The following is a 25,514-nucleotide window of genomic DNA, read 5'->3' on the forward strand; positions in this document are numbered from 1 at the left end:
TGTTTGACTATACATTATTATTATGTGTTTGTGTATTTAGTTTTATGTTTTTATATATATATATATTTTTGAAAACGTATTTGTATTGTTTACTTTTTATGTATGTTAAATTGGCAATGTTTAATTTTTTTTTCCGAGTTTACTGTAGTTTTATTTTTATTTTTTTTAATGTATGTGTATGTATACTTGTTTTATTAGTAAATAAAAAAAAATAGAAAATCATAATATAAATTAAAATTATTATTTTTAATTATAGTTTTACATTGTTTATGTGTACATAAACATACACATATACATATGCGTGTGTTTGGGTATATATTTATCTCTTTAAATATTATTTAAATATATTTTAAAAATGCTATATTAATGTTACAAGTTCAAATATTTTGTATTTACTGTTTTTAACTATATATATATATATATATACGTATATATATATATATATATGTACATATATATATATGTGTTAAAAAACAATATTTTTGTATATATTTTTTCGATATTAGTGTAAAACGATTTTTTTTCGATATTTTTATGCTTACCTTTATATGTATAGGAAAACAATATTTTGTGAGCAATATTTTTGACACAATATTTTGGTAGCACGATATTTAGGGTTTCAGTTTTATGTCAGTAAACCAATAGATCCTTATCATGGCTTTCACAGACTTAGGGCCTCATTATGATTTTGGCGGGCTGACCGCCAGTCTGTCAGACACGTGGGGAGGAGACCACCGCAAAGCTGGAGGTCTCCCCCGGCACTATTACAATATTACCATATTTTGAGGTTTCATCCAGTCACCCCAGTAGAAACAGAGCGGCAGGAGTGTGGTGCTTGCAAGACAGCCAAACTCGTAAAAAGGCCTTTATTCCCAACTTTGTGGCAAAGTCAAAAACTCCCTCATAGGTCTTTGATAAAGACTTCTTCTTGGCAGCTAACAAAGTAACCCACATACTCAAAGAATCAAACAAAATGCCTAGATATGGAAAAGTATCCCCCCTTGAAAGAATTCTGCCTTGCACACTGAATTGCCTAGTCTAGTTGATCGAGGCTCAGGCACCATAACATACGTTTTTGAATAGTTTGTTACTAACTCCAATGAGTTCATAAACTTTACAAAACTTCAGCTGCAACTGGAATCAGAAAGCAGATCTGGACAGCAGGACCCTGTCATCCACATACAGCAATGTGGCGATATAGCACCCCCTCACCTTGAGAAAGTCAACACTACCCTGCAAAAAAACAGATTGTAGCTTGTTCATATATGAGGTAAACAAAAAAGGGTTGAAATACACTCTTTTCTAACTCCTCTCCGTGTGGGTAATGATTCCGAGCAAGAACCAGTTTGGTCAGTAATATCATAATCATGCTATGTTGATGACATCGTATCTCGTATCTAAAATTAGTTCTATTAAGTTTAAAGGGCTAGTAGTGCTAGCATTTCATGGGCTAGTGCAGTTAGCTTTTATATGACCTCACCTTGTAATAAGAAGACGGTGAAAAGAATGAGGCATAACATAATTTTTTTTTTTCTTTTTTTTTTTTTTTAAAGTTTCAAAAGTTTTATTAAGAATATATAAGGCGGTACATACAGCATATAAACAAACTGTTTAGCTTTCAAAACATTTTTGTTCTTTTACCACAATTATTTCCATTGTGAGCATATATGCATGTACTGTCAGGCAAGTAAAAATTCCCAGTTGCATAGTTGAGTTTTGTACCCTTATTTTGAAGAAAAAAGGAAGACAGGTGGGGGGGGGTGGTAAGAGGAGGAGGAGCGAGGATAGGGTTGTGTGGGGGGAGTTGATCTTGGTATAGGGGAGAGATGAAATAGTCATATGAAATGGGGGGTGGGAGAGAAGGGGGAGAAAGAGGAAGGGTAATCGCGGGGGGATGTAAGATGAAGAGACTCGGGGTAGGCAGGGGGTCTTTGTATCCTGAGACTAGCTTGTTCAGGCCGAAGAGTAAATCGTTCTGTACTTCTCCGTCTGTAGCAAGTTACTATCTTGGGGTAGATAGTATGTATGTTAGATATGGTGAGGTTGGTTAGAGAGTGTCTATGTCTTATATGAGTTGATTTCTCCGTCCTTGTTTGTGTTAGAAGCGACTTGTATTATTATGTTGGGTAGTTCAGGGTCTCGGGCATATGTCAAAATTAGAGGCCTGTGGATTGATCGAGAGAGAGAAAAAAGAGAGAAAGGGGGGAGGAGAGCGTAGCTAGGGAGAGAGAGAAGGGACAGTAGGAGATTAAATATGTTTCCGGGGTCTAGGATTCTCAGAGGGTGATTGGTAATTGATATTCCCTAATCATTGATCATTGAACATTGGTCATCCACCAGCCGCTTCATGGTCTCTTCAAGAATGGGCGCCAGACCTCCGCAAATAGTTCTGCTTGGTCCTGTAGGTTATAAATCACTCGTTCATGGGTAGCCGTTTGATACATGGCCGTCATCCATTCTATGGGTGTGGGGGCAATGCGAGATCTCCAGTGCCGGAGTATGCATATTTTGGCCGTGGCAAGTGCCGTGTGGATTAATCGTTTATGTGCCCGCGATAGGGAGGGATACGGGCGAATGTCATGTAGAATGATAAATGCTGGTGGGGTCGGTTTTGGTATCTGTATGAAGTCCGATAAGGCGAGGCGTACCGCGTCCCATAGTGACTGTACCGTTGGGCAGTGGCATAGAATATGGAGTTGGTCACAATATGGCTCTGTGCATCTCCAACAGTTCGCGTGCGGTATCAACCCTGCCCTGAAGAGTTTAACGGGGGTCCAGTACCACCCCTGGAGGATTTTAAATAGGCAAAATTTAAGGCGTGCTTCACGTACGCCCCTGTCGAGGGTTTCTAGTATGTCTGGCCATTCTTCGTCCGTGTAGGTTATCTCTAGTGTGTCCTGCCACTTTAAGCGTAGTCGTTCAAGTAGAGGCTGAGAGTAAAGGTGGTTAGTTAATTGGGCATAGAGGCCAGCCAAGACGCCTTTTTGTCGGCCCCATTTCTGAAGATAGGTGACGATGGGTGAGGTTTTGAGCATCCACGGGGGGGTTCCTAATGTTCTCCGCATACAGTGTTTGAGCTGTAGATATCGCCACTCCTGGTTACTTTGGATACCGAATTCTTCCTGGAGGGAGGCGAATGTGCGGAAGCTATCTCCATCTATTATGTGAGATATATTGTGGATACCTGCCTCGGACCATTGGGGCCATCTGAGAATATTCCCTCCTATTTTAATGCTTTTATTCCCTGCTATGGGAGCCTGAGTATGCAGGGAGGGGTGGACTCCTAGTAGTCGATGGGCTCTGCACCACGCTGTGTTTGTAGCCTTGAGGATGGGGTTAGCTAAGGGAACATGGTCGGAGTATGTTCCTCCCATCTCCGTATACTGTCCATATAGGAGTTTCTCTGTGATCACCCATTGCGGTGGATCGGCTATATCCGGAAGTGTATATATTAGCTGTGAGAGTTGTAGGGCCAGAGAGTATTGTTCTACCGAGGGTAGTCCTAATCCTCCGTAGGGCCGTCGTGCCAGTATTGTTGCAGGTTTCAGTCTTGGGCGTGAGGAGCCCCAGACGAAGGCCCTTATTAATGCGTCTATTAATCGGAGTGAGGAAAGAGGTATCTGTAGGGGGAGCATGCCTAGCACGTATGTGAAGCGTGGTAAGGTGACCATTCTGACCGCCTGTGTCCTGCCCCACATGGACAGGCCTAGTAGGGACCATTTGGCAAAGTCTTGTTTCATTTTAGATATAAGGGGGTCTATGTTGTCCCTGACCATATGTTTTAGACCTCGTTAATGAACGTTCCTAAATATTTAAGGCGGGTCGGGGTCCATTTGAATTGGAGGCCATGTATCGCTGCCCTCGTCGTTATGCGGGATAATGGTAGTGCCTCGCTTTTATCCCAGTTTACCCGATATCCGGATAGGGATGCAAAGTCTTCTATAGTGGAAAGTAGTGCTGGGAGCGAGGTTTCTAGATCGGACATTGTTAACAGAATGTCGTCTGCGTAGAGATAGATTTTGGATATGCCCCCGGTGATATGGATCCCTTTTATTTGGTGAGAATTTCGTATGGTGGCAGCTAGGGGTTCCATGGCCAATAGAAATAGAAGTGGCGACAAGGGGCATCCCTGGCGTGTGCCCCTTCCAATAGGGAATGGGTCTGACATGATGCCCCCACAGTTAACCTGTGCTGTGGGGTGGTCATATAATAAACGTACTTTAGAGATAAATTGTTCCCCCAGGCCAAAATGCTTCATGGTTGTGAATAGGTAGGACCACTCAATGTGGTCGAATGCTTTCTCCGCGTCTAGGGACAGGGCTAGGGCTTCGTCAGGTAATTGTATGGATTCTAACAGTGTATGGCAAAGAGTTCGCATATGATTTCTGGAGGTACGGCCTGGTACAAATCCTACTTGGGTATTGTGAATCAATGATGGTATCACCTTGCGGAGCCGCACTGCTAGAACACTGGCTAGGAGTTTGACATCCCCATTCAAAAGGGAGATAGGACGGTAACTGCCGCAGAGAAGGGGGTCTCTCCCTGGCTTAGGCAGGATGACAATCGTGGCTTTATTGGATAGAGCGCCCAGGGAGCCTTCTTGACATGCTTCTATCAGTGCTTCATGTACTGCGGTTATTGCCTCCTCCCCAGCCCATTTATAGAATTCCGCAGGGAATCCGTCTTCTCCTGGAGATTTATGGTAGGGGAGGCTTGTTATAACTTGGGTTATCTCTTCTTTGCTTATGTTACCGTCCAAGAGGGCCCTGCCTGCCTCAGACAGATGAGGCAGATTGGCCGCGGTAAGGAATATCTCCATTTGTGTTTGATCTGTCGTCGTTTCAGGAGTGTACAAATGTCGGTAGTACTTGGCGAACTCGTTTACAATGTCTTGTTGGCGAGTTAGCACTGCTCCTGAAGAAGATGTTATGGCCGCAATGGCAGAGGCTGCCTCTCTTTGTCGGAGCTGCGCCGCTAGGAGGCGACCTGCTTTTTCCCCTTGTTCGTAATGGCGGCCTCGCAATTTTTGCAGTGTGTATTCCGCCTGAGATGTATAGAGTTCGTTGTGTGCCATGCGGGCCTGTTCTAGGGCGTGTCGCAGCCTAGGGGATGGTTGGGCGGTATATTGTTTAGTGAGGTCCTGTATCGTGGTCTCTAAGGTGGTTTGGCGGGCTATTCTGTCTTTGTTGGCCAGTGCTGTGTCTCGCATCATATTCCCTCTTAGGGTTGCTTTTGCTGCCGCCCATAGGATCCTTTTTGAGGATACAGTGCCTGTATTCTCGGCCATGTATGTAGCTACATGAGCTTTTAATTGTTCCTTCCCTTGGGGAGAGCGGTATCTGTGTACAGCCAATCGCCATGGTTTTCGACCAGAGAAGGAGAGTCCCACCTGGATCCGGATTAGTATTGGGGAGTGATCTGAGAGCCCGCTGTCTAGGATGCAGGTGTCTTGTATATGAGGGATTACAGTGTGTGATACTAAGAAATAATCCAGACGCGATTGGGTGCCATGGATGGTGGATAGGAAAGTATATTCCTTATCTTTCGGGTGTTGTATTCTCCAGCAGTCCACTAGACCGACGTCGGTGGTCAGGTCTGTCAGAAGCGCTCTGTCGTGATTGTTACATATATCAACACGGCCTGTCCTATCCATTATGGCGTCTTGGACGAGATTCCAGTCTCCCCCGATTATGTATCGAGTAGTTCCGATTTCTGAGGAGGCGATTTAGCTGTAGAAGGAATGGGCGTTTTGGGCCGGTTGGTGCGTAAATGGATCCCACGCATAAAACAGTGTCCCCTAGTTTTAGTTTAGCAAATATATACCTTCCTTCCGTATCATTCCAGGTTTTAATGATAGTGACCGGGAGGGATTTACGCACTAGTATCGCCACTCCACATTTGCGGGGCCCGTTACTTCCAGATTCCTGACTCGTTGGACGGCAGCTGAAGGCAACCTTCCCTACCCAATCCCGTTTAAGTTTACTGGATTCCAGGGTGTCAAGGTGAGTCTCTTGAATCAGAGCTATATCTGTTTTTTTGGATTGAAGATAGGACAGTATCTTTTTCCGCTTAACATAGCTCGTCATGCCGTGTACATTCCAAGAGAGTACACGTAATGGTCGCGTCGCTTGAGGGTGGGACTTCGACATCTTGGATAATTGTGAGTAAGCACCCTCGTTCCGGGGTTGGTGTTGGTGGGGGGGGGAGGGAGGGAGGGAGATATTGACTTAGTTGTTAGAGTGGGAGTTGTGTTTCGATATGATACGGTATTTTATTTTATACGGGGGTTAGCAGCTGGTGGAGGCCAAGGGAGTCCTCTGGAGAAGAAAGAGAAGAGAGAGGAGAGGGTGAAGGAAGAGAGGCAATATAAGTAGGACGAGAGCCAGATGGAGGGGAGATATGAGGGGAAAAGAAGACAAGGAGAAATGAGAGGGAGAAGAAAAGAGGGAGAAGGAGGGGGAAGGGATGGATGCGTGTGCTGAAGTTGAAATTGAGAGTATAGCAAGAGAACGTGCAATTGGGGGGAAGAAGTGGAGAAGGATAGGGATGAGGGAGGTTAGGAGCCCAACCTCCTTCGTTCGTTAGGTCTGTAAACGGCGGGACCGATTTCTCTCGGAGCTCTCGTGCCGTCGGGCGATCTCGATCGGGGGGGGGTGAGGGGGGAAACAACAGACAGCCAGTTGTCGATATGTCGGTGATAAGGAGGGGTACACAGCAGTGCTTATGTTTATGTATCGAGAAGTGGGTCTGTTCATCGGTGGTTAGTGGCTAGTGTATTAGTTATATAACTAAAGTGTATATTGGCAGAAGTAATGGTCGGTTAATAACTATAGTACCTGGGCGGCGCTGGAGAGGAGGGGGGGGTGTCGGGTGTTGATGGGGTATGGTGTTTAGGATGTTGTGCCTAGTACTTGATGTTGTATGGTATCGTAGGGTGTTTAGGAGTTCATAAGATAGGGTCGTAAATTAAAGTAGGGACTGGGCAGACAGAAGGACCGAGACCGGCTGGCGAGGGGGGGGCAGGGCAAAGGAGGGGGGAAAGAGCTCAAACAGAGTATTACAGTTCTTGCGTATGTAAGGGTACATAAAGATACCAATATACAATATAATATAATACTTCCTGAGCATTTCTTTTCAACTATAACACTGCCTCGTCTCATCTCGCCTTACAACGTTTCAATGACATATTAGGTTGATCAACATAACATATCCTGGTATCTTATCACATTATCATGTTAAGAGCCATTATGCCAAGCGTCTCTCTATTAATCGTAGGATAGGTAATGGGTGTAGCTGAGCCCCGGGTTACGCGAGGATAATGCGTATCTCATCCTATTACAAACTCCTTGCTGTGTATTATTACATCATAATACTGACCTACTAAGGTCTTACTTGGTATGTGCCACCATCATAGTCGTTCTGTTGTAGATCATAGTTTAAGATAGTAATAATGATTAGGATGGGGGTAGGTACGAACATCCGGGGAAAGGAATAGCTAATAGTTTATAATTTATATTGTGATGTTATAATGTGGTGTGGTGTGGCAGTGTAGGATGTCATATTATTTCGCTTTGTTATGCGGTATTATGTTGTATTATGTCCTTGTGTTCTATTTTTTTCCCCATTTTCTTATTGTAGAATAAAATAAAGTCAAGTAATGGGAGCGTTGATATGTCTCAGGTTATATCGTGTTGTGTGTCCCTGTATTGGAATTAATTTATCTTTACGTGGTCTAGTCCCATCCCTTGGGGTGATAATGGGGGCTAAACGGTTCTAATGTCAGCGCTGGTCGAGTGTGGTGTGTATTAGGAAGATTTCACATTCTTTGTTGTTTACTACCGTGAGATATTTTGTAGTGTGTGGAATATAAGGCAAGTTCCATGATAGTTAGTTAGTGTTTATTTTTTGTTATCTGTTTAATGCCCCTGTTACCTTGTTACCTTGTTATAGGGTTATAGGGTCGGGACCGGGCCCTTATTCAACATACAGGGAGTTGGTGGGGTCTGATCCCTATTCTAGTAATCATCATCTGTCGTGTACTGAGGGCAAATAACGATTTACTGGTAGTTTTCCATTATAGGGCCTCGGCTCTAGTCATAAAGAACATAGATTTTTCATGTATCTGGTTTTAACATTGATACTAGCAGTCTTAGACAATTACAATAGTAATACACATATGGTCTGGAAAGGTACATATTCTTCCGCGGAGTCTATAGTTGTTATTTTCGACTCTCTAGCAATAGTCCCACAAGTCGTCTTGTCGCGTTACCTTCTCAAGAAGATCCAGTTGTAGGCTTTAAAGGGGAGCGGGATTTGTCTCTCTCCGATAGTTGGGTGTGGGTTACTACTGCGTGTAAAATCTGACCCCTGTCATCATATGATCTGGTTAGTCTCTCCATGTCTCTACCTCTATGACTGGCTCCGGTGTCGTGTAGAGCCGTCTTCGCCTTTTCCATTCCCGAGTGGGGGGTTTCGGCCCTATCACTGCCTCCTACAATGTCATGCTCACTGTCTGTGTTGAGAGAGTCCATAGGCTGGGATTGGAAAGAGTCAAGGAAGAGTCACAATTCGTCGGGGTTATAAAAGTCCTTGGATACTCCATTTTTGGTAACCCACATTCTTGCAGGGTCAAAGAGACCGTATTTCATCTCTAGTTTGCGAAGCTGGGGTCGTAGGGCTAGGAAAGCCTTTCTACGTTCGTTGGTTTCCTTGGAGTAATCGGCGGTTATTCGGATCTCGTGCTGGTCTATTCGGAAAGGGACGTGGTTGCGTGCTACTTGGAGTATTTGTCGGGTTTGATTATGCCGCAGCAAGCATGCGATGATTGGGCGGGGCCTTGAGGAGTTGTCAGAGCGTTTTGGGCCTATCCTGTGTGCCCGTTGGAATTCTAGCGGCGGGTCAAAGTCCAACGAAATCATTTTTGGAAGAGTGGAGGTCAGAAAAGCCTGCATATCCGAGCCTTCTTCGTTTCCGGGATCCCAAGTATGCGGATATTGTCTCTCCGGCTCCTGTCCTCCATGTCCGTTAGTTTGCTCCTGAGGTAGAGGAAGTCTTGTTCTCGCTCCTGAGACGTGTTGATCTGCGTCTCTAGTGATCCCATGCGTTGCTCTAGCCCTGTCACTCTTGATTGAAAGCCTGCAATGTCAGATCGCATGGATTTGGTTTCTAGTGTCAATGAAGTTATAGAGGCGTCCATCCCCTCTATGCGGCGGCTGACGGTGGTGATCTCTTGTAGTATCCTGTCCATAGTTGTGGGTTGATCTTTATCAGACAGCGTGGTGGACTCGTTTAAAGGTGGCGATGTTTGAGGATTTATCTTTGTGGGGGTTAGGCGTTTGTGTTGTAGCGCTTCTGAGAATAATAGTTGTCGTGCAGGCTTGCTGACAGGTTTATGGTTCGGTTTGTTGCCGGGCATCGCCTCAATTGTCTGCAGAGTCTGGCCACGTGGGGCCCGGGTCTCCCTCCGTGAATTCCGGTAAGGATATAGATGTTCTGTGCCAGCCTGGTCTCGAATTTATATTGTCTCTTCTCGTTTTTCTGGGTCCTTGGTTGCTGGTGATAGACTTGACTTCCCCCTCTTTCTTTCCCTCCTCCTGTCTCCGCGTCCACTTATTTATTGTTCTCCGTATATCTTTTTTGCCCTCATTCTCTTTAGTGTATCCTCCTAGCGTTTTTTGTAAATGGCAGAGGCCTGTCAATGTCAATGTCTATGTCTATGGGGCAGAGAAGGTTATATTCAAGGAGTTGCCATGGGGTCGTTGTAGAGCCTACTGTGGCCCTTATTGTTGGAAAGCTGTGACTTGTGTCTGCCAAGGTTGATTCTTCAGTGGTTGACGTTGAATAGCTCCAGGTCTTTTGCCGTCTATCTGATCTGACTGATCTGAGCAGGGTATGTGTGGCTCTTCGGCTGTCCCCGTCAGTAGTCCGCGTTAGGTATAAGTATAAGTATAAGGGGCGATGAAGGCTTTGATTTCTTACACTGGTGCCAGTCCTCTCCCTTCTCCTGTATCTCTGTTCTCTTGGCTCCCTCTGGCTCTCCTCATCTCCAATGCCCCTCCAGTCGCTCACCCCCCTCGTCTCTCCGCCTCCACGTGCCTCCCGTCGTGCCCCTCTGCCCTCCTCAGTATTAGCTGTCTGGAGGGGGGGCGAGGGTTTATTATCCCAGCGGGAGGGTTTTGTTGTCCCTCTGTGATGGAAAAGAGGGGAGAATTCGTGCCTCTGCCTCCGGTGATGCCGTTCCTATTTTGAAGAGACTCGATCCTACCTCTCTGGCTGGTTTTCTCTCCCGGCTGTCGAAGGGGCCGCACCCCTTTGCTGCGTCTCCCTGTCTCCCTGTGGGGGGTCGAAGGTCCGCGGATGTTTGTTGGCGTTGTAGTGAGATGGATGCGGGTCGTCCCGGCTCCCGCAGTCCCTGCGGCCTGTTCAGCTGGCTCCTTGCCGCTGCGGGCACGCCGTCCCCGGTCTTCCGAAGACGCGGCTCCGCCCCTTTTGCCAGGCCTTATCGGCCTGGGGCGAGTCGCGAGTTTCCTGCCTTGCGTCCCGCTCCTACGGGGTCCCCGGGCATGATTTCATGTCGCCGCTGTTGTAGGGGTGGAGGGGCACCGGACCCGGTGTGTTGTCCGGCTGTCTTCTCGCCCCCGTCGCCCCTCCGGGGTCGCCACGGCACGGAGCTCTCGCTCTAAGCGGCCATCTTGTTTCGTGGCCCGGCCACGCCGAGGCATAACATTATAATGGGCCACATGGAACCATAGGAATCGGCTCCATCATTTAGGTATTTAGCTGTAATCAGCTATTTATCAAATGTTTAATGATATTCAAGTTGGCTATTAATGCATGCCATTCCGTCCATCAGGATGTAGAGCTGTGTATTGTGCCTAGCATTGACTCCATCACATTCATTTGATGACAGACGTCAATAAAAAATACGTACACCATAGTTTGTTTATAATTCAAACATTTTGTACAGACTAATTATTGAACTTATCTTTTGTGGTATCCTTTCTCAGCTCCTGCATCAAATCCAGAACTGGCCATAGAAGTACGCAATGCTACGTTCTCTTGGTCTCTGCCGAAGGAAGGCGGTGTTGGTCTAGTTGATACCAAGGAAGAGCAAGAGCAAAAGGGCGCATTAGAGATTGTCATCCATCATCTGGCAGTGAAAGAGGTAGGACAATGTCTTCCTTTAGGAATTTGGTGTGACTGGAGGAAGGATATCATTTAGAATCTGAGGTAAAGTCACCAAATTCACATCCATTTTATCTCCCACAAATCAACAGAAAAGTTAAATTAAGCATTTGTATGTATATATTTTTCATCATTTTTAACATATGTGTAAGGAAATGCCTCCTTGGCATGGTTGCCCCCTGACTTTTTGCCTTTGCTGATGCTATGTTTACAATTGAAAGTGTGCTGAGGCCTGCTAACCAGGCCCCAGCACCAGTGTTCTTTCCCTAACCTGTACTTTTGTATCCACAATTGGCAGACCCTGGCATCCAGATAAGTCCCTTGTAACTGGTACTTCTAGTACCAAGGGCCCTGATGCCAAGGAAGGTCTCTAAGGGCTGCAGCATGTCTTATGCCACCCTGGAGACCTCTCACTCAGCACAGACACACTGCTTGCCAGCTTGTGTGTGCTAGTGAGGACAAAACGAGTAAGTCGACATGGCACTCCCCTCAGGGTGCCATGCCAGCCTCTCACTGCCTATGCAGTATAGGTAAGACACCCCTCTAGCAGGCCTTACAGCCCTAAGGCAGGGTGCACTATACCATAGGTGAGGGTACCAGTGCCTGAGCATGGTACCCCTACAGTGTCTAAACAAAACCTTAGACATTGTAAGTGCAGGGTAGCCATAAGAGTATATGGTCTGGGAGTCTGTCAAACACGAACTCCACAGCACCATAATGGCTACACTGAAAACTGGGAAGTTTGCTATCAAACTTCTCAGCACAATAAATGCACACTGATGCCAGTGTACATTTTATTGCAAAATACACCCCAGAGGGCACCTTAGAGGTGCTCCCTGAAACTTAACCGACTGTCTGTGTAGGCTGACTAGTTCCAGCAGCCTGCCACACTAGAGACATGTTGCTGGCCCCATGGGGAGAGTGCCTTTGTCACTCTGAGGCCAGTAACAAAGCCTGCACTGGGTGGAGATGCTAACACCTCCCCCAGGCAGGAGCTGTGACACCTGGCGGTGAGCCTCAAAGGCTCACCCCTTTGTCACAGCCCAGCAGGGCACTCCAGCTTAGTGGAGTTGCCCGCCCCCTCCGGCCACGGCCCCCACTTTTGGCGGCAAGGCTGGAGGGAACAAAGAAAGCAACAAAGAGGAGTCACTGGCCAGTCAGGCCAGCCCCTAAGGTGTCCTGAGCTGAAGTGACTCTAACTTTTAGAAATCCTCCATCTTGCAGATGGAGGATTCCCCCAATAGGGTTAGGATTGTGACCCCCTCCCCTTGGGAGGAGGCACAAAGAGGGTGTACCCACCCTCAGGGCTAGTAGCCATTGGCTACTAACCCCCCAGACCTAAACACGCCCTTAAATTTAGTATTTAAGGGCTACCCTGAACCCTAGAAAATTAGATTCCTGCAACTACAAGAAGAAGGACTGCCTAGCTGAAAACCCCTGCAGAGGAAGACCAGAAGACGACAACTGCCTTGGCTCCAGAAACTCACCGGCCTGTCTCCTGCCTTCCAAAGATCCTGCTCCAGCGACGCCTTCCAAAGGGACCAGCGACCTCGACATCCTCTGAGGACTGCCCCTGCTTCGAAAAGACAAGAAACTCCCGAGGACAGCGGACCTGCTCCAAGAAAGGCTGCAACTTTGTTTCCAGCAGCCTTGAAAGAACCCTGCAAACTCCCCGCAAGAAGCGTGAGACTTGCAACACTGCACCCGGCGACCCCGACTCGGCTGGTGGAGATCCAACACCTCAGGAGGGACCCCAGGACTACTCTGATACTGTGAGTACCAAAACCTGTCCCCCCTGAGCCCCCACAGCGCCGCCTGCAGAGGGAATCCCGAGGCTTCCCCTGACCGCGACTCTTTGAATCCTAAGTCCCGACGCCTGGGAGAGACCCTGCACCCGCAGCCCCCAGGACCTGAAGGACCGGACTTTCACTGGAGAAGTGACCCCCAGGAGTCCCTCTCCCTTGCCCAAGTGGAGGTTTCCCCGAGGAACCCCCCCCTTGCCTGCCTGCAGCGCTGAAGAGATCCCGAGATCTCTCGTAGACTAACATTGCGAACCCGACGCTTGTTTCTACACTGCACCCGGCCGCCCCCGCGCTTCTGAGGGTGAAATTTCTGTGTGGGCTTGTGTCCCCCCCGGTGCCCTACAAAACCCCCCTGGTCTGCCCTCCGAAGACGCGGGTACTTACCTGCAAGCAGACCGGAACCGGGGCACCCCCTTCTCTCCATTCTAGCCTATGTGTTTTGGGCACCACTTTGAACTCTGCACCTGACCGGCCCTGAGCTGCTGGTGTGGTGACTTTGGGGTTGCTCTGAACCCCCAACGGTGGGCTACCGTGGACCAAGAACTGAACCCTGTAAGTGTCTTACTTACCTGGTAAAACTAACAAAAACTTACCTCCCCCAGGAACTGTGAAAATTGCAGTGTCCACTTTTAAAACAGCTATTTGTCAATAACTTGTAAAGTATACATGCAATTTTTATGATTTAAAGTTCCTAAAGTACTTACCTGCAATACCTTTCGAATGAGATATTACATGTAGAATTTGAACCTGTGGTTCTTAAAATAAACTAAGAAAAGATATTTTTCTATACAAAAACCTATTGGCTGGATTTGTCTCTGAGTGTGTGTACCTCATTTATTGTCTATGTGTATGTACAACAAATGCTTAACACTACTCCTTGGATAAGCCTACTGCTCGACCACACTACCACAAAATAGAGCATTAGTATTATCTATTTTTACCACTATTTTACCTCTAAGGGGAACCCTTGGACTCTGTGCATGCTATTCCTTACTTTGAAATAGCACATACAGAGCCAACTTCCTACATTTGGTGGATCAGCGGTGGGGTACAAGACTTTGCATTTGCTGGACTACTCAGCCAATACCTGATCACACGACAAATTCCAAAATTGTCATTAGAAATTGATTTTTGCAATTTGAAAAGTTTTCTAAATTCTTAAAAGACCTGCTAGGGCCTTGTGTTAGATCCTGTTTAGCATTTCTTTTAGAGTTTAAAAGTTTGTAAAAGTTTGAATTAGATTCTAGAACCAGTTGTAGATTCTTAAAAAGTATTCCAACTTTTAGAAGCAAAATGTCTAGCACAGATGTGACTGTGGTGGAACTCGACACCACACCTTACCTCCATCTTAAGATGAGGGAGCTAAGGTCACTCTGTAAAATAAAGAAAATAACAATGGGCCCCAAACCTACCAAAATACAGCTCCAGGAGCTTTTGGCAGAGTTTGAAAAGGCCAACCCCTCTGAGGGTGGCAACTCAGAGGAAGAAGATAGTGACTTGGAGGAAAATTCCCCCCTACCAGTCCTATCTAGGGAGAACAGGGTCCCTCAAACCCTGACTCCAAAAATAATAGTCAGAGATGCTGGTTCCCTCACAGGAGAGACCAACACCTCTGAAATCACTGAGGATAACCCCAGTGAAGAGGACATCCAGTTAGCCAGGATGGCCAAAAGATTGGCTTTGGAAAGACAGATCCTAGCCATAGAGAGGGAAAGACAAGAGATGGGCCTAGGACCCATCAATGGTGGCAGCAACATAAATAGGGTCAGAGATTCTCCTGACATGTTGAAAATCCCTAAAGGGATTGTAACTAAATATGAAGATGGTGATGACATCACCAAATGGTTCACAGCTTTTGAGAGGGCTTGTGTAACCAGAAAAGTGAACAGATCTCACTGGGGTGCTCTCCTTTGGGAAATGTTCACAGGAAAGTGTAGGGATAGACTCCTCACACTCTCTGGACAAGATGCAGAATCTTATGACCTCATGAAGGGTACCCTGATTGAGGGCTTTGGATTCTCCACTGAGGAGTATAGGATTAGATTCAGGGGGGCTCAAAAATCCTCGAGCCAGACCTGGGTTGACTTTGTAGACTACTCAGTGAAAACACTAGATGGTTGGATTCAAGGCAGTGGTGTAAGTAATTATGATGGGCTGTACAATTTATTTGTGAAAGAGCACCTATTGAGTAATTGTTTCAATGATAAACTGCATCAGCATCTGGTAGACCTAGGACCAATTTCTCCCCAAGAATTGGGAAAGAAGGCGGACCATTGGGTCAAGACAAGGGTGTCCAAGACTTCAACAGGGGGTGACCAAAAGAAAGGGGTCACAAAGACTCCCCAGGGGAAGGGTGATGAGACAACCAAAACTAAAAATAGTAAAGAGTCTTCTACAGGCCCCCAAAAATCTGCACAGGAGGGTGGGCCCAGAGCCTCTTCACAAAACAATGGGTACAAGGGTAAAAACTTTGATCCCAAAAAGGCCTGGTGTCATAGCTGTAAACAGCATGGACACCAAACTGGAGACAAGGCCTGTCCCAAGAAAGGTTCCACTCCAAACTCCCATCCAGGTAACACTGGTATGGCTAGTCTCCAAGTGGGATCAACAGTGTGCCCAGAGCAAATCAGGGTCCACACTGAAGCTACTCTAGTTTCTGAGGGTGGGGTGGATTTAGCCACACTAGCTGTCTGGCCGCCTAACATGCAAAAATACAGACAGCAACTCTTAATTAATGGGACTAGAATAGAGGGCCTGAGGGATACAGGTGCCAGTGTCACCATGGTGACAGAGAAACTGGTTTCCCCTGGCCAATACCTGACTGGAAAAACTTACACAGTCACCAACGCTGACAATCAGAGAAAAGTACATCCCATGGCAATGGTTACTTTAGAATGGGGAGGGGTCAATGGCCTGAAACAGGTGGTGGTCTCCTCAAATATCCCAGTGGACTGTCTGCTTGGAAATGACCTGGAGTCCTCAGCATGGGCTGAGGTAGAACTAAAAACCCATGCAGCAATGCTGGGTATCCCTGAACTGGTGTGTGTGAAAACAAGAGCACAATGCAAGGCACAGGGTGAACAAGTAGAGCTGGAGTCTGGAAGAATGGCCCAGCCTACCAAGAGAACAGGAAAGTCAGTTGGGAAGCCAACTGCAACACAGCAAAAGAAAGGGAACCTCTCTTCTCAGGAAGAAGTTCTGCCCTCTGAGGGAACTGAGCCTTTGGAGCTTGAACCTTATCAGGTTGAGCTCTTAGGCCCAGGGGGACCCTCAAGGGAGGAGCTGTGTAAGGGACAAGAAACCTGTCCCTCTCTTGAAGGCCTTAGGCAGCAAGCTGCTGAAGAGTCCAAGGGCAAGAAAAGTGGAACACATAGGGTCTATTGGGAAGATGGACTCCTGTACACTGAGGCCAGAGACCCCAAACCTGGTGCCACTAGGAGAGTGGTAGTGCCTCAGCTGTTCAGAGAGTTCATCCTAACATTGGCCCATGACATTCCCCTTGCTGGACATTTGGGACAAACCAAGACGTGGGAGAGGCTAGTCAACCACTTCTACTGGCCCAATATGTCCAACATGGTTAAGGAGTTTTGCCTCTCCTGCCCCACCTGTCAAGCCAGTGGTAAGACAGGTGGGCACCCAAAGGCCCCCCTCACTCCACTTCCAGTGGTGGGGGTCCCCTTTGAAAGAGTGGGTGTGGACATAGTTGGTCCACTGGAACCTCCCACAGCCTCAGGAAATATGTACATCCTAGTAGTAGTGGATCATGCTACTAGGTATCCTGAAGCTGTTCCCCTTAGGTCGACTACTGCCCCTGCAGTAGCCAAGGCCCTCATTGGTATCTTTACCAGAGTGGGTTTCCCTAAGGAGGTGGTGTCTGACAGAGGTACCAACTTCATGTCAGCATACCTGAAACATATGTGGAATGAGTGTGGAGTGACTTATAAATTCACTACACCTTACCATCCACAAACTAATGGCTTAGTTGAGAGATTCAACAAGACATTAAAGGGCATGATCATGGGGCTCCCAGAAAAGCTCAAAAGGAGATGGGATGTCCTCTTGCCATGTCTGCTTTTCGCTTACAGAGAGGTGCCACAGAAGGGAGTAGGATTCTCACCCTTTGAACTTCTGTTTGGTCATCCTGTAAGGGGACCACTTGCTCTTGTTAAAGAAGGCTGGGAGAGACCTCTTCATGAGCCTAAACAAGACATAGTGGACTATGTACTTGGCCTTCGCTCTAGAATGGCAGAGTACATGGAAAAGGCAACCAAAAACCTTGAGGCCAGCCAACAGCTCCAGAAGTTTTGGTATGACCAAAAGGCTGCACTGGTTGAGTTCCAACCAGGGCAGAAAGTCTGGGTTCTGGAGCCTGTGGCTCCCAGGGCACTCCAGGACAAATGGAGTGGCCCTTACCCAGTGCTAGAAAGGAAGAGTCAGGTCACCTACCTGGTGGACCTGGGCACAAGCAGGAGCCCCAAGAGGGTGATCCATGTGAACCGCCTTAAGCTCTTCCATGACAGGGCTGATGTAAATCTGTTAATGGTAACAGATGAGGATCAGGAGGCAGAGAGTGAACCTCTCCCTGATCTTCTGTCATCAGACCCAAAAGATGGCACAGTAGATGGAGTGATCTACTCAGACACCCTCTCTGGCCAACAGCAAGCTGATTGTAGGAGAGTCCTACAACAGTTTCCTGAACTCTTCTCCTTAACCCCTGGTCAGACACACCTGTGTACCCATGATGTGGACACAGGAGACAGCATGCCTGTCAAAAACAAAATCTTTAGACAGTCTGACCATGTTAAGGAAAGCATCAAGGTGGAAGTCCACAAGATGCTAGAATTGGGAGTAATTGAGCGCTCTGACAGCCCCTGGGCTAGCCCAGTGGTCTTAGTCCCCAAACCTCACACCAAAGATGGAAAGAAAGAGATGAGGTTTTGTGTGGACTACAGAGGGCTCAATTCTGTCACCAAGACAGATGCTCATCCAATCCCAAGAGCTGATGAGCTCATAGACAAATTAGGTGCTGCCAAATTCTTAAGTACCTTTGACTTGACAGCAGGGTACTGGCAAATAAAAATGGCACCTGGAGCAAAAGAGAAAACAGCATTCTCCACACCTGATGGGCATTATCAGTTTACTGTTATGCCCTTTGGTTTAAAGAATGCCCCTGCCACCTTCCAAAGGTTGGTGAATCAAGTCCTTGCTGGCTTGGAGTCCTTTAGCACAGCTTATCTTGATGATATTGCTGTCTTTAGCTCCACCTGGCAGGATCACCTGGTCCACCTGAAGAAGGTTTTGAAGGCTCTGCAATCTGCAGGCCTCTCTATCAAGGCATCCAAATGCCAGATAGGGCAGGGAACTGTGGTTTACTTGGGCCACCTTGTAGGTGGAGGCCAAGTTCAGCCACTCCAACCCAAGATCCAGACTATTCTGGACTGGGTAGCTCCAAAAACCCAGACTCAAGTCAGGGCATTCCTTGGCTTGACTGGGTATTACAGGAGGTTTGTGAAGGGATATGGATCCATTGTGACAGCCCTCACTGAACTCACCTCCAAGAAAATGCCCAAGAAAGTGAACTGGACTGTGGAATGCCAACAGGCCTTTGACACCCTGAAACAGGCAATGTGCTCAGCACCAGTTCTAAAAGCTCCAGATTATTCTAAGCAGTTCATTGTGCAGACAGATGCCTCTGAACATGGGATAGGGGCAGTTTTGTCCCAAACAAATGATGATGGCCTTGACCAGCCTGTTGCTTTCATTAGCAGGAGGTTACTCCCCAGGGAGCAGCGTTGGAGTGCCATTGAGAGGGAGGCCTTTGCTGTGGTTTGGTCCCTGAAGAAGCTGAGACCATACCTCTTTGGGACTCACTTCCTAGTTCAAACTGACCACAGACCTCTCAAATGGCTGATGCAAATGAAAGGTGAAAATCCTAAACTGTTGAGGTGGTCCATCTCCCTACAGGGAATGGACTTTATAGTGGAACACAGACCTGGGACTGCCCATGCCAATGCAGATGGCCTTTCCAGGTTCTTCCACTTAGAAAATGAAGACTCTCTTGGGAAAGGTTAGTCTCATCCTCTTTCGTTTGGGGGGGGGTTGTGTAAGGAAATGCCTCCTTGGCATGGTTGCCCCCTGACTTTTTGCCTTTGCTGATGCTATGTTTACAATTGAAAGTGTGCTGAGGCCTGCTAACCAGGCCCCAGCACCAGTGTTCTTTCCCTAACCTGTACTTTTGTATCCACAATTGGCAGACCCTGGCATCCAGATAAGTCCCTTGTAACTGGTACTTCTAGTACCAAGGGCCCTGATGCCAAGGAAGGTCTCTAAGGGCTGCAGCATGTCTTATGCCACCCTGGAGACCTCTCACTCAGCACAGACACACTGCTTGCCAGCTTGTGTGTGTTAGTGAGGACAAAACGAGTAAGTCGACATGGCACTCCCCTCAGGGTGCCATGCCAGCCTCTCACTGCCTATGCAGTATAGGTAAGACACCCCTCTAGCAGGCCTTACAGCCCTAAGGCAGGGTGCACTATACCATAGGTGAGGGTACCAGTGCCTGAGCATGGTACCCCTACAGTGTCTAAACAAAACCTTAGACATTGTAAGTGCAGGGTAGCCATAAGAGTATATGGTCTGGGAGTCTGTCAAACACGAACTCCACAGCACCATAATGGCTACACTGAAAACTGGGAAGTTTGGTATCAAACTTCTCAGCACAATAAATGCACACTGATGCCAGTGTACATTTTATTGCAAAATACACCCCAGAGGGCACCTTAGAGGTGCCCCCTGAAACTTAACCAACTGTCTGTGTAGGCTGACTAGTTCCAGCAGCCTGCCACACTAGAGACATGTTGCTGGCCCCATGGGGAGAGTGCCTTTGTCACTCTGAGGCCAGTAACAAAGCCTGCACTGGGTGGAGATGCTAACACCTCCCCCAGGCAGGAGCTGTGACACCTGGCGGTGAGCCTCAAAGGCTCACCCCTTTGTCACAGCCCAGCAGGGCACTCCAGCTTAGTGGAGTTGCCCGCCCCCTCCGGCCACGGCCCCCACTTTTGGCGGCAAGGCTGGAGGGAACAAAGAAAGCAACAAGGAGGAGTCACTGGCCAGTCAGGCCAGCCCCTAAGGTGTCCTGAGCTGAAGTGACTCTAACTTTTAGAAATCCTCCATCTTGCAGATGGAGGATTCCCCCAATAGGGTTAGGATTGTGACCCCCTCCCCTTGGGAGGAGGCACAAAGAGGGTGTACCCACCCTCAGGGCTAGTAGCCATTGGCTACTAACCCCCAGACCTAAACACGCCCTTAAATTTAGTATTTAAGGGCTACCCTGAACCCTAGAAAATTAGATTCCTGCAACTACAAGAAGAAGGACTGCCTAGCTGAAAACCCCTGCAGAGGAAGACCAGAAGACGACAATTGCCTTGGCTCCAGAAACTCACCGGCCTGTCTCCTGCCTTCCAAAGATCCTGCTCCAGCGACGCCTTCCAAAGGGACCAGCGACCTCGACATCCTCTGAGGACTGCCCCTGCTTCGAAAAGACAAGAAACTCCCGAGGACAGCGGACCTGCTCCAAGAAAGGCTGCAACTTTGTTTCCAGCAGCCTTGAAAGAACCCTGCAAACTCCCCGCAAGAAGCGTGAGACTTGCAACACTGCACCCGGCGACCCCGACTCGGCTGGTGGAGATCCAACACCTCAGGAGGGACCCCAGGACTACTCTGATACTGTGAGTACCAAAACCTGTCCCCCCTGAGCCCCCACAGCGCCGCCTGCAGAGGGAATCCCGAGGCTTCCCCTGACCGCGACTCTTTGAATCCTAAGTCCCGACGCCTGGGAGAGACCCTGCACCCGCAGCCCCCAGGACCTGAAGGACCGGACTTTCACTGGAGAAGTGACCCCCAGGAGTCCCTCTCCCTTGCCCAAGTGGAGGTTTCCCCGAGGAACCCCCCCCTTGCCTGCCTGCAGCGCTGAAGAGATCCCGAGATCTCTCATAGACTAACATTGCGAACCCGACGCTTGTTTCTACACTGCACCCGGCCGCCCCCGCGCTGCTGAGGGTGAAATTTCTGTGTGGGCTTGTGTCCCCCCCGGTGCCCTACAAAACCCCCCTGGTCTGCCCTCCGAAGACGCGGGTACTTACCTGCAAGCAGACCGGAACCGGGGCACCCCCTTCTCTCCATTCTAGCCTATGTGTTTTGGGCACCACTTTGAACTCTGCACCTGACCGGCCCTGAGCTGCTGGTGTGGTGACTTTGGGGTTGCTCTGAACCCCCAACGGTGGGCTACCTTGGACCAAGAACTGAACCCTGTAAGTGTCTTACTTACCCGGTAAAACTAACAAAAACTTACCTCCCCCAGGAACTGTGAAAATTGCACTGTGTCCACTTTTAAAACAGCTATTTGTCAATAACTTGTAAAGTATACATGCAATTCTTATGATTTAAAGTTCCTAAAGTACTTACCTGCAATACCTTTCGAATGAGATATTACATGTAGAATTTGAACCTGTGGTTCTTAAAATAAACTAAGAAAATATATTTTTCTATACAAAAACCTATTGGCTGGATTTGTCTCTGAGTGTGTGTACCTCATTTATTGTCTATGTGTATGTACAACAAATGCTTAACACTACTCCTTGGATAAGCCTACTGCTCGACCACACTACCACAAAATAGAGCATTAGTATTATCTATTTTTACCACTATTTTACCTCTAAGGGGAACCCTTGGACTCTGTGCATGCTATTCCTTACTTTGAAATAGCACATACAGAGCCAACTTCCTACAATATGTGCTTCTGGACACCAAATCCGCTAAATGTGGAGCAATTATATCAAAAAGGTGCTGGATATTTGGTTTACAAACAGGATTTTAGGTGGAATAACTGAACATTTTGAGAAAAAGCAGAGTGGTGGCAACAACTTTATTGTTCCACAAATACAATTGATGTAAAATAATGAGAATGCAATTTCCCATCCTTGGATTGAGGGGATCAAGAACACTTGTGAAGTTTGCAAATTTAATTCTGGGAGATTGAGAGTTATTGAGGCTGGATAGTGCTTTTGAACTCTCCACAAGTTTACTGTTGAACTAAAACCTCAGAACCACGGTTCACAGGAACTTTAATAACCATCATCTCAAAGGTGGCTGGAGCTCGGAGATGTTTACCAGTCATCAGGTCCTGATGAATTGTTATCACATTGCAGTTTGCTATACAGCAGCTCAAGATGAATCTTTATCATAAATACGGTATCGCATGAGAGAATGGATCTCTCCCACATGTATCATACTACACATAAACATTTAGGACCTCATTACGAGTGTAGTGGTCTGAGAACCGCCACACTCGCCGCACGTGCACGGGCAAAAAATTTTCCCTGACAGGCAAAGACAGTGGTCTTGGTTGTAGTCAGCTAGGACGGTGCTGAACTCAACACCGCCTGTCTGACTACAACTTTGTTCTCCGCCAACCTTTTCATGGCGATTTCGCCACCATGAAAAGGCTGGCGGGTGGCTGACAGTGCTCATTCCGAGGGTGCTGGTTATCCCCCTTTGTGCTACGAGATAGCACTCAGCTTTTTTAATGAAGCCAAGTGCTGTCTTGTAGCACTGTTCCTGCCAGTCTGACTTGCAAGAACACGTATTGCAATGTTCCCGCCGGTCAGCCCAGTGGAACATTGTAATACTCTCTGGGGGGATAGCAGTGGCATCTTCCCCGCAAGTTTGGCTGTCCTGTGTGGGACCGCCAAACTCGTAATGAGGGAGTTAGTGGTTGGAGTGTTGGCTGCAGGTTTCTGAATCTTGTGGTAAGTCTGGTTTGAAAGTAGGATTTCTAGGCATCTTCATGCATTAAAATAAGGATGCTGAAGTCAATTCTACTAGAGATGGGTAATGAATGAAACTCTGTAAGGAAAGGGGTGATGCACTCTTCTGTTGTCTTCTATCACTGATTGTGCTGTCTGGAAGGTTCTGTAGAAGCTTCAGAGTGTTAAGCAGCCTTTGCTGCACTCTTAGATAACAAAAATATTCCAGTTTAGCATCCCTGTTATGATCTTTTTGCGCATTTGGAGAATGTGATGTTTGTGACCTGCTTGTAAAGGGGTCTTGTTTATTTTATGACCTAACCCACTTGAGGACCAAAGAAGATGTTCTCTAAATGTTGCCTAAATTCTTGATGGTGTTATCTCTGGTGGCTGTAGGACGTAGGGAAGGGAAACTCTTGAATGAGGAAGGTTACCCTCTGGTTTGCTACCTATGTAAAGCACTTTGGTCGTTCAACCATTACCAGCTACTACATTTGCTTTCATTCATGTTCAAAAGCTGTTTTCAGGTACCCTAAATACTTCAAACTTTGTTTGATCTTGACTTGTCACTGTTTACCATTTATGCATCATGATGACCTAGATATCCTAGCGAGTTACAGTTGTCAATGGCAAACAGTAAGCTGAAAGACACAAGTTTTCATCACTGCAAATCCAGCTCCAGCCTTCCATCCTTCTGAGGTATGATAAATTGCACAGGATTGAATAGGGCGCTATTTGCAGTGTTTATAAAGTGCAAAAGATTGATATGAAGCACTGTATAAAACACAGGCTGTTAGTTATAAATATGTGATGTAAGACTGGACTGGTAGTGAGTTTAGAATAAGCTTTGAATTGTCATTGTGGGATCCCTCTGTTGATCCTCTTGTTATAGATGTCTGTGTCAATGTGTCCTTATTTGTAGCATTCCAAAAGAAATTATTTTGTCCAAGTGATTGCTTGATTCGATTCCCATAAGCTTGTTAAATCTCACTAAGAGGGTTGTGTGATTCATTGTATCAAATGCTGCACTCAGATCTAGTAGGATAGGCATGGCTACATTCCTGTCCATGCTTTGAAGGTGGGCACCCTGGATATGGATACTTGATTGAGGCAGAAACCTTAATGCTGGAATGTCTACGAAATATTGATAAAATTGATCTGTGTCAATTTTTCCATGACTTTTGTCGTTTTGTCTTTTGAGCAGGGAGAGATCCTGTCTATTTTGTATCATTCTGCAATGCAGTCCAGGGCAATGGCAGCCACTGATGATAACCTGGGCATTCAGTAAATCTTATAAGTTTGAGAAACTCTCACTGGCTTCAGTCATTAGGTGGAGCACTGCACATTTTCACCACTACACATTTGTACAGGTTACTCCTCTGGCAAAAGTGGTAACTGGGGGCAGCTTTACAGCTGTCCTTCTCCAACTGCAATTTTTTCTCTGACGAGTTCTGATTGAATATTGTTTACGATGTTCTGTATTTTGATAAGAAAGGAGCAATGAATGCTATCACAAGATCCTTGTGAAGGGTTTATAGAAGGAAGAAATTTATTTTTTAGTGACTTCAAAATGTGTAAGAGTGATTTTGTTTGGTTGTCAGGTTCCATGATTTTATATGTGTAATCTAGCAAAGTCGCATATTAGCATCAAATGTGACTGTAAATGTCTAATGTGGATATATGGCATTAGGAACTCACTCACACAATTATTGCAGATGCTCTTTTGGTAAATACTGACCTCATAATACTTTTGACGAGTGATTCAGATGAAGAGAGGTTCTCTTTTATTCCCTGTACTTATTAAGATTCCCCAACTCACATAGTGAACATTTGTTCATTTTTCTCCTCTTCAGGGTTCACTAGTTGGGGTTGTCGGAAGAGTCGGCTGTGGGAAAAGCTCTCTGCTTGCAGCAATCACTGGGGAACTAAACAGGTAACAATTTCCAATAAATTGAGTCAGTTGATCATTCTTTAATGAGCAGTGCACGTCCTTTGAAAGGCTATATTAATGGTGTTCTCCACAGAACAAAAAGTCCACATCAGGACTTTCAGGTGCCTCCTAGGCATTAAAAGTACTCTTCCTTTGTGTTCAATGCGTTCTTACCTATTTGGCCTACAAATCACAATATCGTGTAATTAAACCTAAATAAACCACTGGGTAATCTTAATGGACTCATAGTAACCTTTGAAAATGTGTTGGCTCTTCTTGAAAGTAGCTTCAATTGCTAAAATGTTTTGGAATTTGAAATGGCCAGAACCAGTCTGTTTTCTATCATAGGGATTCCCCAATACTCTTAGTGAGATCTAAGGTACCTTTCCCAACCACCCAATTGACTCATCAGCTAATGACATGGGACACCAATTGAATAAAGATATTTAATTTACTTTACTGGAATGTGTGCAGAATTAGCTTTAACCAGTTGGCCTAGCTCCTTTTACTACCAAGCACCAACTCCCAGCATGCTGTATATGGATTATCTCGGCATGGATATATCATACACCAACATGATTAAGGTGTCTCGGGTGACCAAAGCTTCCAATGCAGCTGGATTAAATGTATGGCCTTGTGACATCGTTAACCTGTATCGTCCGTGGTGGGCATTGTTTTTGTCTTGTAATGTCGAAGTCAGAGTACTGTTGTGGAATAGGTTCTTGAATCTGCGTGTCCCTTTAAGCCTAGTTTACTTCCTTTCATAGTGACAACAAAACACTGTAAGGCCTACAT

General features: G+C 46.6%; 1 protein-coding gene across 3 annotated transcripts in view; it reads left to right on the forward strand.

Annotated features, from left to right (window-relative positions):
• Nucleotides 1–25,514, forward strand: part of LOC138296822 (ATP-binding cassette sub-family C member 10-like) — a 296,467-nt gene that overhangs the window by 91,056 nt on the left and 179,897 nt on the right. For all 3 annotated transcript variants that reach the window (XM_069236277.1, XM_069236279.1, XM_069236278.1), the window contains exons 6-7: nt 11,007–11,164; nt 24,643–24,722. In XM_069236277.1, the coding sequence (XP_069092378.1) occupies nt 11,007–11,164; nt 24,643–24,722 (238 nt within the window). The remainder of the gene's footprint in view (nt 1–11,006; nt 11,165–24,642; nt 24,723–25,514) is intronic.

Source organism: Pleurodeles waltl, chromosome 5 (genome assembly GCF_031143425.1).
Source record: "Pleurodeles waltl isolate 20211129_DDA chromosome 5, aPleWal1.hap1.20221129, whole genome shotgun sequence".
Lineage (NCBI taxonomy): Eukaryota > Metazoa > Chordata > Amphibia > Caudata > Salamandridae > Pleurodeles > Pleurodeles waltl.